The 15,209-nt window shown below is 39.2% G+C and overlaps 2 protein-coding genes across 2 annotated transcripts in view; one reads left to right on the top strand and one right to left on the bottom strand.

Moving 5' to 3' along the window:
* Nucleotides 1–4,145: 4,145 nt before the first annotated feature.
* Nucleotides 4,146–13,102, bottom strand: spcs1 (signal peptidase complex subunit 1). The gene is made up of 4 exons (XM_060835463.1): nt 12,948–13,102; nt 6,568–6,627; nt 6,403–6,489; nt 4,146–4,334 (listed from the first exon to the last, which is right to left on the bottom strand). Exons 1-4 carry the CDS (start codon nt 12,981–12,983, stop codon nt 4,218–4,220), a joined length of 300 nt encoding a protein of 99 aa, XP_060691446.1. The 5' UTR covers nt 12,984–13,102; the 3' UTR covers nt 4,146–4,217.
* A 193-nt stretch (nt 13,103–13,295) lies between these two features.
* Nucleotides 13,296–15,209, top strand: part of glt8d1 (glycosyltransferase 8 domain containing 1) — a 37,737-nt gene continuing 35,823 nt past the window's right edge. The window contains exon 1 of the mRNA XM_060835132.1: nt 13,296–13,351. The gene's annotated coding sequence lies outside the window, so the exon portion shown is untranslated. The remainder of the gene's footprint in view (nt 13,352–15,209) is intronic.

Genomic DNA, 15,209 nt, shown 5'->3' on the forward strand with positions numbered 1-15,209 from the left:
TTCTACAGGACCAATGCTCACTTCATTAACTCTATTCTTCCTTGAGTGTTTGGAGTAATGCTTTGATAACTCATTATATTTTTGGCTAGCTTTCTTGTACTGAGGTTTCTCCTTTGTCAATTTTATTTCAATTATAATTGTCCTTTCTTAATTTTTAAAAATACTCTTTGACCCACTTCTCTCTCCCTCAAACTGAATGCAAAATTCAATCATATAACATTATTGCTATGGTCACTGGGAACATAGGTTCAAATCCCACAATGGCAGATGGTGAAATGTGAATTCATAAAAAGCCATAATAAAAGCTTGCTCAGTGACAACCATACAAATACACTTGGTTTACGTGGAATGCTGAAATATCTAAATGTGAAGAATTAACATATTCAAAGATGGTTAGTGCCTGGATCAAAGAAAATTATTATTTGTAAGGATGATTGCTAAGACTTGAGAAGATAGAATGTTACATGTACTTTGTTTTGAGAAATAATTTAGAAATTAAAAAACTTCTAGTTGGAAGCAGTTTAAAAGAGATACAATTGATTTTATAGTTGAAGCATATGTGACTGAGTGATAGTAATTAAGAATTAGCAATAATTTTGTTAGAAAATATTATTGAGCAAGGTAATCTATAAGTGGACACTATCATAGATAGATAGTGACCCTCCTCATCATCTGGTGTGGTGAAGGAGAAAATATTGGAGCTTTGAAAACAAATTGAAATGCTAGCTACAGATTTAACTACTTGTGTGATAATATATACCATCAGCTAGTACCCATTATTCTAAAAATCTCCAATATTAGTTTACTTGATTAGTGTTTGGGTCAGACTTGTACTGTATAATAGTAGACCAAAAGATTTAGATGTTTGGTTCTCAAACTTATGGAAATCTGGTAAACGGTGAGCAGAAGATCTGACATAGGTAATTCAGAGCTTGGCCAAAATACTACTGTCATACCTGATCTAATCGGAAATTAATCAATGTGTAAGGAAAAACTCTCCAATGATGTAATCAGAAGTTATGTCTGTAGGTTCTATGGATCATTGATACTTGAATTGATGAGGGAAAAATCTGAAATAAATTTGCAAGGGGAAGGTACCCTGTACCAGTTGCCAACTTTGTCTCTGGTGATCTCCCCTCCACTGCCTCCAATCTCATGGTCCCCCAGCCCCAGACTGCCCAGTTCTACCTGCTTCCCAAGATCCATAAGTCCATCTACCATGGCCGACTCATTGTCCCTGCACGTTATTCCACCTAAATCATCTTGTCCTATCTAAACTCCATCCTCTCCTCACTATGGATATGCAGTCCTTACACGCGTCCTTACCCCACAAGGATGGCCTCCAAGCCTTCAGATTCTTCCTCTCCAACATACCCATCAAGTCCCCCCCCCCCCCCCCCCCCCCACCAATACTCTTCTCAGCCTCACCAAACTAATATTCACCCTCAACTTTTCCTCTAACTCTTCCCATCTCCTCCAAATCCAGGGAGTGGCCATGGGCACGTGGATGGGCTCAGCTACACCTGTCTCTGTCAGCTATGTTAAACAGTTAGTCTTCAGTACCTACACAGACATTATGCCCTAACTCTTCCGCTGTTAAATTGATGGCTGCATTGGTGGAGCATCCTGCACCTAGGCTGAACTGAAGCAGTTCATTGACTTTGCCCACAACTTCCACCCTACCCTCAAATTCACTTGGTCCGTCTCAGATGCCTTCATCCCCTTTCTTGACCTCTCCATTTCCATCTCCAGCGACAGTCTCCAGACGGACATTTACTATAAACCCACAGACTTTCACAAATACCTGGACTACACCTCCTCCCATCCAGTATCCTGCAAAACCTCCATCCTGTTCTCCCAATTCCTTTGCCTCCACCACATCTGGTGAGCTGACATCTACTCCTAAGCATCCCAAATGCCCACCTATTTTGAACATTTTCCTCCCCAGCCTGTCAACCAGACAGCCCTCCATTCCCTGTTCCACTGCTCTAAATAGCCCCCCCCCCAAACGCAATAAATACAGGGTTCCCCTTGTCCTCACCTACCACCCCACCAGTCTCCACTTCCAACGCATCATCATTAAACACTTCTATCTCCAACTAAACCCCACCTCCAAGAACATCTTCCTCTCCCCAATCTTCTTTGCGTTCCAGAAGGATCATTTCCTCCACCAATCCTTGGTTTGCGCCATTCTCCCCACCAACCCACCCAAACCCCACAGATGCAAAACCTGCCAGTACACCACCTCCCTCACCTCCATCCAGGGCCCCAAACAGTCCTTCCAGGTGAGACACAGTTCACTTGCCTCTGCTCCAACCTAGTTTACTGGATCCTGATGTGATCTTCTCCACAGTGGGGAAGACTAAACATAAACTAAGGGAATGTTTTGCTGAGCATTTCAGCTGTGCCCACAGGAGCTGACCTGATCTCCCAGTCACCATCTATTTTAATTCCACTTCCCACTCCCTTTCCGACATGACCATCCTTGGCCTCCTCCATTGCTACAATAAATCAGACCATAAATTGGAAGAACAACACATCTTCTGCCAGGGCAGCCTACGACCTAGAAGACTCAACATTAAGTTCTCCAATTTCAAATAATCTCCCCTCCCTTCACATCCCCTCCCCCTCTCTTCCATTCCTTTTATCGACCCTTCTTTCTAGCCACCAACCGGATTCATTCCTCCCATCGACCAACCACATCGTACCATCAACCTCTGTTCACCTATCACCACCCTGTTCCCACCCCCCTCCCCCCAACCCTCTTTATCTGCAGCTCCCCTTACACCCAGTCCAGTCCCGAACAAAGGTGACACCCGAAATGCTGACTTCTCCATCTGATGCTGTTTGGGTTTGACACCTGTATAAGATCAATGTGGAATGTGTTATACATATAGCCGGAACAATGCCAATTAACATACATCAGTTATACCAGAGTCAATACTCATTAAAAACAATAAGGTAGAGAATTATTGGAGTAATTATTACATAAAGTATCATAATATACGATCATTAGAGAAAAACTGGGGGAAATGTTATAAGTATGGTTTAGATATAGTGTAGAAACTTCTTCACTCATACACTGTACTAAAAAAAACAGCAAAATATATGAAGCAAGCATGAAAACCTAATGCAATATGTAGACCCATTTTCCTACGTTATCCCGCTATTGACTGAATATCTCACCCTAACCAGGTGAAACAGTGCACTTATAGGATACACTCTATCAAAAAAGTCCAAGGCTTATCAGACAGCTCTACCACTTAGTGAGAGAAACTGTAGAACTCAGGAACAAATATACAGGTACACCAATGGATTTGAATCACTTTTGTTCTAATTATTGCACAATGTATTTATTTTGTATCTAACATGCCTGAGTTAATGCACCAGGCGGTCACATACAAGAAGTAGGCATTCAAAAATGGGGACAGATTGTCAAGGTGAAGGACCTTGACCAGAGGATCAAACAGTACAACAGGTTTGACCCAATGTGTTTGCAATTCTAAACTGGATACTTGGCCAGTAACAATGGGTAGCATAGCGTAATGAAAAAGGACCACGCTAGGCCAAAGGCCTAAAAGGGAAGAGGGGAAGGAGTTAAATTAGTAAGGATTAAAGCTTTAGCCAAATAGTTGGTAATTAGCAAAGCTAAAACTAACAAACAAGGTATCTAGATTATCAAGGTTAGTCACTATCCAAGGGCCTAGGGTGAAACAGAAACGTTTCTCACATTCTTTATAGGTGAAGAATATGGGACAAATTGATACCAAATGTGTGAATTGTAATATGAATGCTTCAATGTGTATAAAACTTGAAGGAATTCTGTAATTCAGTGAGCAAGTTTTATTCCGTGTTAAAGTTTCTCTCTATCCAGAGATGAAATAAACTATTTTTATCTGTTTTCATGGACTCCTCTATCAATTTAAGAATCTTTACAACATACATAATGCAATGAGTGGAACACAGCAAAGTCTCAAATAATGAGAAGCGGATTAACTGTTCCAGCGATATTGCTTGACAGATTACTAGAACTCTGGCTCTTATTCCAAATAGTGACACCAAATCCATTTTCTCTCATTCTTGTGTTGGGAATCTTTACACCCAAAATCATTACTGCATAAACTAATATTACTGAACACAATACATTCTCATTCAGCAATATTTATTAAGTCATGAAATAAAAATCAGGACGTATGGCTGTACACAGTAATTAGACGTTATTTATGCTTTTTTGGCTTTTTGACACACTCAGTTGGCTTTTTCTCCTCAGTCTGCATCTCTGGTTGCCAATTCAGTGGGTGGTTACGATACATAGGCCATGGAGGGAGGGTTAGCTGAAAAATGTAATATCAAAATACAGTTAAAGACAAGCTATTATTGCAAGAATTATTAAAATATTCAACTAGAATTGTCACAAAACATAAAAAAAAGACATTAAACTTCTAAATTTATCTTAAGGAGATTAACCAGGGCAGACAACAGTACAATAGTTCTGAGAAAGGGTCACTAGACCAGATACGTTAACTTTGATTTCTCTTCTCAGATGCTGCCAGATTTGCTGAGCTTTTCCAGCAACTTCTGTTTTTGTTTAAGATGGAACACAAGCTAAAACTTTGTAAAGAATCTCAATCTGAACAAATCTCAGAATAAAAGCATTAGTGTGTTAAGGTTTATCCATATTCAAAAATACTAAAATTGAAAATTTCTAAATGTAAAAGGAGACAGGAGCCAAGTTGAAGTTTATTTTTCTCTGCTTCAATTATACTTTCCTTAAAGTAGCCACTGCATTCATCCACAAATCAAAATTAGTTTTTTTTAAGCTTAAGCAATATTTAATTGAGTATTTGATCATTATTGATTTTTTTAAAACTAAAAATTGTTACTTTCAGCAAAGAACTATAAAACTAGTATTAATACCATCAAGATCCATGATTTTAACTTCCTGATTAACTCTACGGAGAGTTAAAACCAAAACAACTGCGGATACTGTAAATCAGAAACAAAAACAGAAATTGCTGGAAAAGCTCAGGTCAGGCATCATTTGTGAAGAGAAATCAGAGTTAACATTTCAGGTCCGAGTTCTGAGGAAGGGTCACCAGATCCAAAATGTTAACTCCGATTTCTCTTCATAGATCCTGCCAGACCTCCTGAGCTTTTCCAGCGACTTCTGTTTTTGCCTATGGACAGTTAATTTATTAATTTTTATATTCATTTTTTTACAAGGATGGAGAAAAAGGGAATACATGTAAGCTCCTAAGTTCATGTGCATGTAAGGAGAGAGTTATAGTTAGACCTAAGTACATAAAATAGTAAGTTGTCAGGTCATTGTGAAGAGCAGATGGAATTAAGGGCTTAAGTTCAGAAGAACATAAAAATGCTTCAATAAGGGCATTGAAAAGTTGAACAAATGTTGTATTTTGTAGCAAATGGCAGAGTTCATGCCATTCATGTACAATGTAATGAATTTATATATAGTCGCAGAAAATTCCCACTTGGGAGTACTGTGTTCAGTCCTATTATGGAAAAGATATTGAAGCCAAGAAGAGAGTGCACTGCATACTCGCTAGGATGTTGATTGAAGTGAAGAAATGCAAAAGAATAATGTGAAAAATCCAGAGTTTTTGTTTAAAAGTAGGAACAAGAGGAAATTATAGAGCACTTTGATAGTTAAAGGATTTTCAGTAAATAAAGTTAGTAGTAGTGCATGCTGTCTCAAACAAGGTTGAGAGGCTGTGAAATGCACAATTGGATAAATAATTGAAGCAGAGGTCATGTCAACATTTACAACTGGGTTAAAAATGTTAATAAAAAAAAAGAGGGAGAGATAGGAGACAAGATAGGGCAAACAAGACTGCATGTGGTCAGAAAAATATCACCCTGAACTGGTTAATCCAAATGGCCTGTATTCGTGTTATCTATTCTAAAATAATGTCATGTAGCTATGTGCTCCACTTTCTTGAAGTTGGTGTTTTGAAATAACTCCTTACTGCTATCGAGCTGAAAGCTTAGTTAAAAGCATAGAACACAATCCCATCAGAAATGATTTAGTCTAAAGAAAAGCTGCATGCTGCTTTTATTAATGGCAGTCAGGTAGCTTTAAATTATTCGAAACAGATCCTGAATATGTAACTAAACACAGAATTGCCAATTAAATCATTATATTAAGTAACTGCACATAGAAAGTACAGTCCACAAGAGTTATAAATTATGAAACATGTTTGATTTCAATTTTGTCTAAAATGAGTCCAGATAAAATTAGCATTTTTGTTGGGTACAATGAACTGAAAATCAAACCTGGATTTTTGCTTTGAGGCAGAGTAATTTGCTTATTACACAAGATGTTAATACATAAGAAGCACTGCAATTACAACAGTAAATCTAAAGATTGTTTATATAACTTACCAAGCATGAAATAGCAAAACCTGCCAGAACAATGTAAACAGTCCATCCAAATTGTTCAATTATGTAACCATAAATGAAGCCAATAATCTATTGAAGAAAATAAATATTGTAATTTCAAACTGCAGACCAAATTGTCTTCAATTTAAGAAAAAAAAATGTACTTACAGCAGATGCAACAATGATCCGTTGGAAAGTCTGCTCTGCTAGTTGTTGTCCCTTGTAGTCCTGCAATCAAAAAAAACAACTTAAGTGGTTTGAGAAAATTAACAAGTTGCATTACGGCACTGAAAGAAATGCCATTGTTTAACATTTTTCATTTTCTGACTGGGGATTAATTTTAACCATCTAGTTAGGGAACACTAACTAGAAACAGAAAACCTAACACATTGTTTAACTAACAGATCTATGCTACTAGATTTCACTTTTAAAAAAAAACTTTACTGTATGTAGAACAAAGCAAATATGACTAAATTAACACTTATTATACAGTACACTCAATTACTTTCTTCCTTCACCAATTCTCTTAAGACTGTTATGGAGAACATTTATGTTTAATATTGCTTAGAGGATGTGGGTTTGAAAGAATGTAAGGAGAAAAGAATAGATTTATTTTAAATTTATGGAAATACCTAGTGTGCCTCGAGAGCATTGAAAAGGTCAGTGTGGACAGTGGAGATTTTCAAATGAGGTTTCTTAAAAACCCCCAAGTGATAACTGCTGCTTTGCTGTACACCCCTGAAGGTGTTTGCTAAACAGTGACTGGCTTGGAGAATTTCAGGTTTTTAAATCTGATCTTCAGTTGGCAGGTTGGAAGGGACAAGAAAATCTGCGATAATGACTGCTCAGCTGATTTCTTCTATTTCTGAATCTTTTTGTTGAGTTCAGGGTAAATAGTTGTTTGCTCTTTTCAGAGTAATTGCAGGATTTCTCAATATTGTATTTCCTGAGTAAGCTCTATCTGCAGAGACAACCATGTTACTTGATCATACATGCCAGAACATCAAAGCAGCAGATTTCAGAACATTCTACACTTTACTCTTTCGCGTTCAAGAGTAAACCATTGGCCAAAAGTATTTGTTTACAAAGCCAAAGCCAATCTTCTCAGAGAAATTAGATTTTCCCCAATTTCATGAATACTGTGTGTATATTTGGATATTTGTTTTGCAGTGTATGTTAAGCATTTATACTAATATTGTTGACAGTGTATGTTAACCAATTGTTGCACATTCATCGAAGTTGCTATTTGATAAAGCCATTTCACTTGAAAAGACAACCAAGGGCTTTGCTTCTGTCAGAAACAAGGATCATCTTCCCATCTGACGAGATCAAGATTAATCCTGTGCTACCATATTTAGCAGACTGATATCCATATGTTGAATGAAGCAACATGAGAGATTCACAAGGGTCTTATTGTAAATTTATAGTGGAGCACAAACATCAGATTCTACTTCTTTCTCAATCCAAATCCCTACTACGGAAGAACCCAACTTTAAAAGTCAACTCGCGCACTCATGGTACGACACACCTCTAGAGCAAGAACTTGAACCCAGGCCTTCTGCTTCAGGGGTAGGAACAGTACCACTATACCAGACAGTCCCACAAGCCTTGAACCCAGGTCTCTTCACTCAGCGGTAGGGACAGTTGTGGTACAGCATGACCAAGTTAAAACACTCGAAAAATTGAGAAACAGCTTGAAACTAGTCAGTTAATTAGGTGAACTTACACTTCTGTCGTGGATTCCTTCCATGTACAGACAGACAGTCAGGGACAAAGGTTATTTACAAGCAAAGCTGGTTGGTTCTCAGCTGAGGTTAGAACTGTTGCAGAAAGAGCGAGAAAAAAAAGCACACAGAAACATTGTCTTCCCAGCAGAAGTTGGCTGTTCTCTGCAGTAAGAAAATCAGTTGCCCTTCTCCAACAGTTGCTGTGAGCTGTAACTTCTGAATTGATAAATCAGAGGTATTTTCCAAAGTAAATCAATTTCTCTGTACTTCTTATGAACCAGTGGAAGGACACAGAAAGACAACTAAACACCAAGGGCCTGGCTACCCAAAGAAGGAGCTTCTCAACAGTGGAACAGGGCATCAAAAAGCCACTGAACTTACCTTCCAGCTTTTCATACCTCTGCCTATAAACTATTTTGGTGATTTGTTTGTGCACGAGAGAAACATATGTGGGGAGCTTATGTAGGGGATTGGAACTTTAGTTAGTAGTGTTATTGCCAATTGTTTATATCAGTAATTACAGTCTAATTACTATGATGAATAATAATCCTTATTTAGTATAGAAACCGGTCTGTGCTTTCTATCAACCTTGGACTAAAGGTCAGGTAAATTAGAGTACTGTGTGTAATTTTAAAAACTTCAACAATTGGTACAACTCCCGGTATAGTGGGGCTTATGCTACACAAGTAGGTCGTAACAGAATGCATAGCAATGACACCATCTAGCATCAAAGGGAACTCAATTTACAAAATATTCCTGAATAGGAGCATCATGGAAGATTTATTCAAATATAAAATTATCAGAGGCAGCCTTTTGTACATATCTGCTTACATGGCATTGTGAATTTTAACCAGCAACGACCTGAAAATAGTTTTTTAAAAAAGCCTGTTCACACATGTTATGACACACCATAGTAGCCTACAGGCAGGGAACTACTACTATGCCATAAGAGGCCTAATTAACCTCTGTTCCTTGACAAGGAATCAAGCTTATGCTGCAAGGTAAGAACATCAAATTCTAACCACTAGACCACCAGGATGTTAACATTTCTTTTAAAAATCAACAGATTTAAATGTGTTATGACACACCTCATGAAGCAAGTGGGGCTTGAACCTTCTGGCAGAGAGAAAGGGACCCCTGTGCCAGAAGAGTGCCACAATAGAAATAATATAAGTACCAACATTCATGTTTACAGCTTAAGGACAGAAAATTAAAATGAATTGGAGTATCTTCCATCATAGACATGATGATATACTTACCTTTTTATACACTTCTAATCCTGGCTACAGCACATTAGACTATGAAAAAGACTGGGGAAGTGGAGTGATAACTAGGGCACACCTCTTTAAATAATCAGTTTTTAAAAGATTCCAATCTTTAGTGGGATGTAGTGGATGAGTGGGCAAGTGGATGGACAGATAAGTGGGGCAAGAGGTCAGGTATATGGCTAGTTAAACCATTAGAGCCAGATATTTGGGTCTGGGCTGAGTAATGAGTTGGTTTGCACTGCTAATCACTCAGCTACACCAGAAATTAAACATCTTAATATTCCTGAGGAACGTATTTGGATAAGTAGCATAAGATTAGTCCCAAGTCTCCAGCACCAAGATCAGCATAAGAAACATTTGCAGAAGTTCCCGGGCTGCAAAGTACAAGTTTAAATTTCCTATGAAATTACGGCAGCAGTGTATATTAGGATATTTTTGAAGTCCTGATGCACAGCAGGCCCTTAAGTTTAATGTTCCACTGTTTACTATACACGAAGACTGGAACCATGGTTTTCAATTTCCAGTTATACAATTTATGTACAGTATACTATTTCTCTTTCCAACAGTTCAGTTCCTAACATTTCTCATTATGGTCAAAACATGTTTAAAACTGATGCCACAGTGTTATATACTAAGAAACTTAGTAATAGTTTTAAAACTTTGTTTCAATAGACAAGCAAAGCAATAGACTTGATTTTCTTATAAAAAAATGGGGTTGCATCAGAATGGAATTACCACGTTATAGCAGAACTGATTGTAAATGTTAATTGCTGCATTTTGGAAAGACAAATCAGGGCAGGACTTAAGATACTTAGCGGAAAGATCCTGGGGAGTATTGCTGAACGAGGAGATCTTGGAGTGCAGTTTCATAGTTCCTTGAAATTGGAGTCACAGGTAAATAGGTTAGCGAAGAAGGTGCTTGGTACGTTTGCCGTTATTGGTCAGTGCATTGAATATAGGAGTTTGTAGGTCATGCTGCAGCTTTACAGAACCTTGGTTAGGCCATTATTGGAATACTGCGTGCAATTCTGCTCTCACTTCGATAGGAAGAATGTTGTGAAACTTGAAAGGGTTCAGAAAAGATTTACAAGCATTTTGCTAAGGTTGAAGGGTTTGAGCTTTAGGGATAGGCTGAGGCTATTTTCCCTGGAGTGTCAGGGGCTGAAAGGTAACCTTATAGAGATATATAAGTTCATGAGGGGCATGGATAGGGTAAGTCTTTTCTTCAGGGCAAATGAGTCCAAAACGAGAGGTCATAGGTTTAAGGCAGATGGGGCAAGATTTAGAAGAGACCCAAGGGCAACTTTTTCCACAGAGGTTGGTGCATGTATGGAATGAGCTGCCAGAGGAAGTGGTGGAGGCTGGTACAATTACAGCATTTAAAAGGCATTTGGATGAGTATATGAACATGACGGGTTTAGAAGGATATGAGCCAAATTCTGGCAAATGGGACTAGATTTATCTCCGATATCTGTTGGCATGGATGAGTTAGACCAAAGAGTCTGTTTCCAAGCTGCACATCACTAAGTCTATTCACATCTTTAACTGCAAGTTATTGGTCTACACAAAGATCATAACCTCTTAACACTCCTTGAGCTGAGTCACGTGAGCTAAATGGAGAAAGATCACATCCCTGATAACAGAGCCATAGAGCTGTACAGCATGGAAATAGACGCTTGGGTCCAACTCTTCCATGCCGACCAGATATCCCAACCCAATCTAGTCCCACCTGCCAGCACCCAGCCCATATCCCTCCAAACCCTTCCTATTCATATACCCATCCAAATGCCTCTTAAATGTTGCAATTGTAACAGCCTCCACCACATCCTCTGGCAGCTCATTCCATACACGTACCACCTTCTGCGTGAAAAAGTTGCCCCTTAGGTCTCTTTTATATCTTTCCCCTCTCACCCTAAACCTATGCCCTCTAGTTCTGGACTCCCCCACCCCAGGGAAAAGACTTTGTCTATTTACCCTATCCATGCCCCTCATAATTTTGTAAACCTCTATAAGGTCACCCCTCAGCCTCCGACTCTCCAGGGTAAACAGCCCCAGCCTGTTCAGCCTCTCCCTATAGCTCAAATCCTCCAATCCTGGCAATGTGTGAGTTTGCTATCAACAAGACAAAAAGGTCACCCAAATCTGAGATAAAAGGATGTCAAGAGCAAGTTATGAAGAGGTCATACTGAACTTAAAATGTTAACTGTTTCATCAACAGATGCTGCCAGACCAGAGCTTTTCCAGCATCACCTTTTTTATTTTGTATCTCTGGCATCCACAGTAATTTGTTTTAAGTTTTTGCATGCAATACCTCAAGTTGACTAAGATCAGAGTTGATGGATAGATGTCTCACTGGTGCTTGCAGACAAGCAACCAGGAAAGGCACAGAAAAAGAACATGACAAAGAAATGACCAGATGGCAGAAAGTGCCCTCCAAAGAAAAGTTGTGCACAGGCCAATGCCATCATCTGTTCCAGTTGCAGACAGGCACAACTGATGTTCAATCCAGCCTACAGATCTCCCACAGACCATAGTCTCCAGAGACAGATAGATTCCATCAATTTTCTGTTTTTTCAGCCCAATTGACCATAAGAATTCTACATGTCAACCTCCTCCTGCTTAATTTCAAGGGCAGAAATGGCTGTCACAAGGGGTCATAATTTAAACTGATTGGAAGAAGGTTTTGGGGAGATGTCAGATGTGGGTTCTTTACGTAGAGAGTGATGGGTGCATAAAATGCAATGCCAGCAGGGATCATAGAGTCAGAGACATTAGGGACATTTAAGTAACTGTTAGACAAGCACATGGTCAGCAGTAAAATGAGGGGTATGTAAGTTGGGTTGCTCTTGGATTACAGTACAACATCGTGGGCCATAGGGCCTGTACTGTGCTGTATTATTCAATGGTCTATGTTGTTTCACTCTCCCTCAGCACCTTATTCAGCTTCCCTTTAAATGAAATACAGACATTTTATACCCATTATGATCAGCAAACATCCCAAAGTTTACAAACTTTTCTGAGTATTCATTATTGTTCATGTAGGAAACGCAGCCACTAATTTCTCACACAGCAAACTCACAAAAAAAAGCAATGTGATAACAACGTAAAATAATCTGTTTCTGCGATGTTAATGAGGACTAGGTCTAACTCTCCAACTCCTCTTTGAAATGATGTCGTGAGATTTTTTACATCCTCCCCAGAAGGCAGATGGGCTCTTGTCATAATGGCTTATGTAAAAGACAGCACCTCCAACTGGGGATCTCCCTCAGTACTACACTGGAGCGTCAACGCCGATTTCTGTGCTAAACCAAGAGACAGGGTCTTAAAAACAACAACTTCAGACAACAAAGGGCTAGCCATTCCTCAAAAAAAACGGAGAAGGTACATAATGCAACCGACTGGGTTTAAGAGAGCTGATCTCTGTCTTCACATCGCCAAGGGACAAGCCCAGAACTTGAGCTTTCCAAAGGCAAATATCGGGCAGAGGAGGATGGACGAGGAGCCGATCAATCTCCGAAAGCAAAATGTGCTCACACCCACTGTAACCGCTTACCATATGGGTAGGAAACGACTTCAAGTAGGAAAGCATCTTTCAAACTTCAACCTGTCGTCCCTAACCAGCCAGAACCCTCAACCCCTACCCGAATGTACCGCGCTTTCGTGAAGCTGCGGCCTCTCGCCTGAAAGATACGTAATCACTTTTCCTAGGACCCCACACCTTAGCAACCAGTGAGCCACCTCACAACTGCCGGTACAGAATCGCACAGACAGGTGGTTTTAAATATATATATATTTATCAAAAACTCTTTGTAAATGATATATCCAAAGTGGTATTCTATCTTATGGAGCGTGCTTTGTTTTTTTGAGGTAAAGGATTCGGGCAGTAAGTTAGACATCCTACTCTCGTGTTGAGTTGGCAGTTGGCTTGTTAAAGTTCGTGCTTTCGAGGTGATATCGGTAAGGATTCTCAACAATGAATGTTTGTTGTTAGAATCCAACTTTATGGAGTTTCTCATTCTTTCTGTATTGTCGCTTTCCAAACTCAGCAAATGGATCTTTTTTCCCTCGCCCTTTTCAATTCACTGTAAACGTGTGGAGTTTCTTCCTGAAGGTATTCAGTTATCCAGTGTGTGTGTTTTCCTCGCAAAATAACTAGAAAGCAAAGACAAATCCTTTGTTCTAAGTTGATTTTAAATATTTCCTGTGTGGGAACAGACTGTAAACTCACTTATAATTGTCCCTAATAACTAAATTATTACATTGAGTTTGCGGTTTGTCTCAAAGGGCTTCGTACATGTATGCTGCTGTCCACTGTGTCGAGGATGTTCACACGTTATGCGATGTTTTGCATTCACGTCGCTGACTTGTGGATGAAATGAAATTTTCGAGTAAAAAATGAGGTCTGCAGATGCTGGAGATCACAGCTGCAAATGTGTTGCTGGTCAAAGCACAGCAGGTTAGGCAGCATCTCTATTCCTGAGATGCTGCCTAACCTGCTGTGCTTTGACCAGCAACACATTTGCAGATGAAATGAAATTCTCTCACTCTTGCAATGTGTTATTTTCGACATGGTTCAGTTTAGTGTACAACTCGTAATTAGAATCTGGGCTACTATCTTACCATCTATTCCCAGTATCATGTTTGAAGATTCTAAATTACATTATGTTCTCCCGCATTACTCATCATAAGCAATCCACTTGCACTTTGTCATTGCAATCTTTCGACAATGAGAAGACTTGTAACAAGTGTAGAAGGTGTCAGTGGTGTGCAATAAGAAATGCTGAAGGATTGTGGTGTTGAGTTGGCTGTTCATCTCCAACTGCATCTCCCTCCTCCACTTAATCTCCTTTCTTTCCTCTTAAATTATATGTTAAAATAGAATATTTTAAACACGCTCTTTACGTTTGTGTATTTTTTCAATTAAAATGATTTTCTGTTTGCGTCATCGCTTAAATGTCACAAATGCATTTTCTGGAGAATAGCCAATGTTATTCCCTTCCTAGAAGGGCACCTGGGATAATCTGGGAAATTACAGACCAGTGAGCCTTATTTTGGTGGTGGGGAATTTATTGGAGAAGATTATTAGGGACAGGATTTAATCCCATTTGGAAAAATATGACTTATTAGTGATAAACTGCATGGCTTTTTACAGGGGAGATTGCGTCTCACAACTTGATTAAGTTTTTCGAGGAAATGACAAAGATGATTGAGGGCAGGATGATGGACGTTGTCTACATAGACTCTAGAAAGGTTTTTGTCAAGGTGCCCCATGGCAGGTTGATACAGAAGGTGAGGTGGGGAGATGGATGCAGAACTGTCTTGGTCATAAAAGATAGAGAATAGAGGTGAAAAGTGTCTTTCTGACTGGACCACTGGTGTTCCACAGGGATCAGTGTTGGAACCCCTGGTGTTTGTAATGCATATAAATGAATTGATTTATTTTTGTCATGTACCAAAATATAATGAAAAGTATTCTTGTGTGTGCAACCCAGCAGATCATACCATACATTAGTACATCAGGATAATAAAACCAAGTGCAGAATACAATGTTACAGCTACAAAGAAGATGCAGAGAGAGATCAACTCTAATATATGAGAGATCTGTTCGGGAGTCTAATAACAGAGGGGAAGAAACTGTTGAATTCTTGAATCAGTTGGTATATGTTTTCAAACTTCTGTATCTTCTGCCCAATGGATGGAAGGCTGGTTTGTGTGATGGATTGGGCTTTGTTCACGACTCTCTGTAATTTGTTGCAGTCTTGGACAGACAGTTGCCATGCCAAGCTGCGTTGTATTCGGATAGGATGCTTTCTAT

The sequence above is a fragment of the Hemiscyllium ocellatum genome, chromosome 14 (assembly GCF_020745735.1).
Source record: "Hemiscyllium ocellatum isolate sHemOce1 chromosome 14, sHemOce1.pat.X.cur, whole genome shotgun sequence".
In the NCBI taxonomy this organism is placed as follows: domain Eukaryota; kingdom Metazoa; phylum Chordata; class Chondrichthyes; order Orectolobiformes; family Hemiscylliidae; genus Hemiscyllium; species Hemiscyllium ocellatum.

Coding starts and splice junctions, on each gene's coding strand:
- spcs1 (XM_060835463.1), bottom strand. CDS start 12,983: ATGCTTTCCTACTTGAAGTCGTTTCCTACCCATATG. Junction 6,628..12,947: donor AGTCGTTTCCTACCCATATG/GTAAGCGGTTAC, acceptor TTTTGATTGCAG/GACTACAAGGGACAACAACT. Junction 4,335..6,402: donor GTTTTGCTATTTCATGCTTG/GTAAGTTATATA, acceptor TACATTTTTCAG/CTAACCCTCCCTCCATGGCC.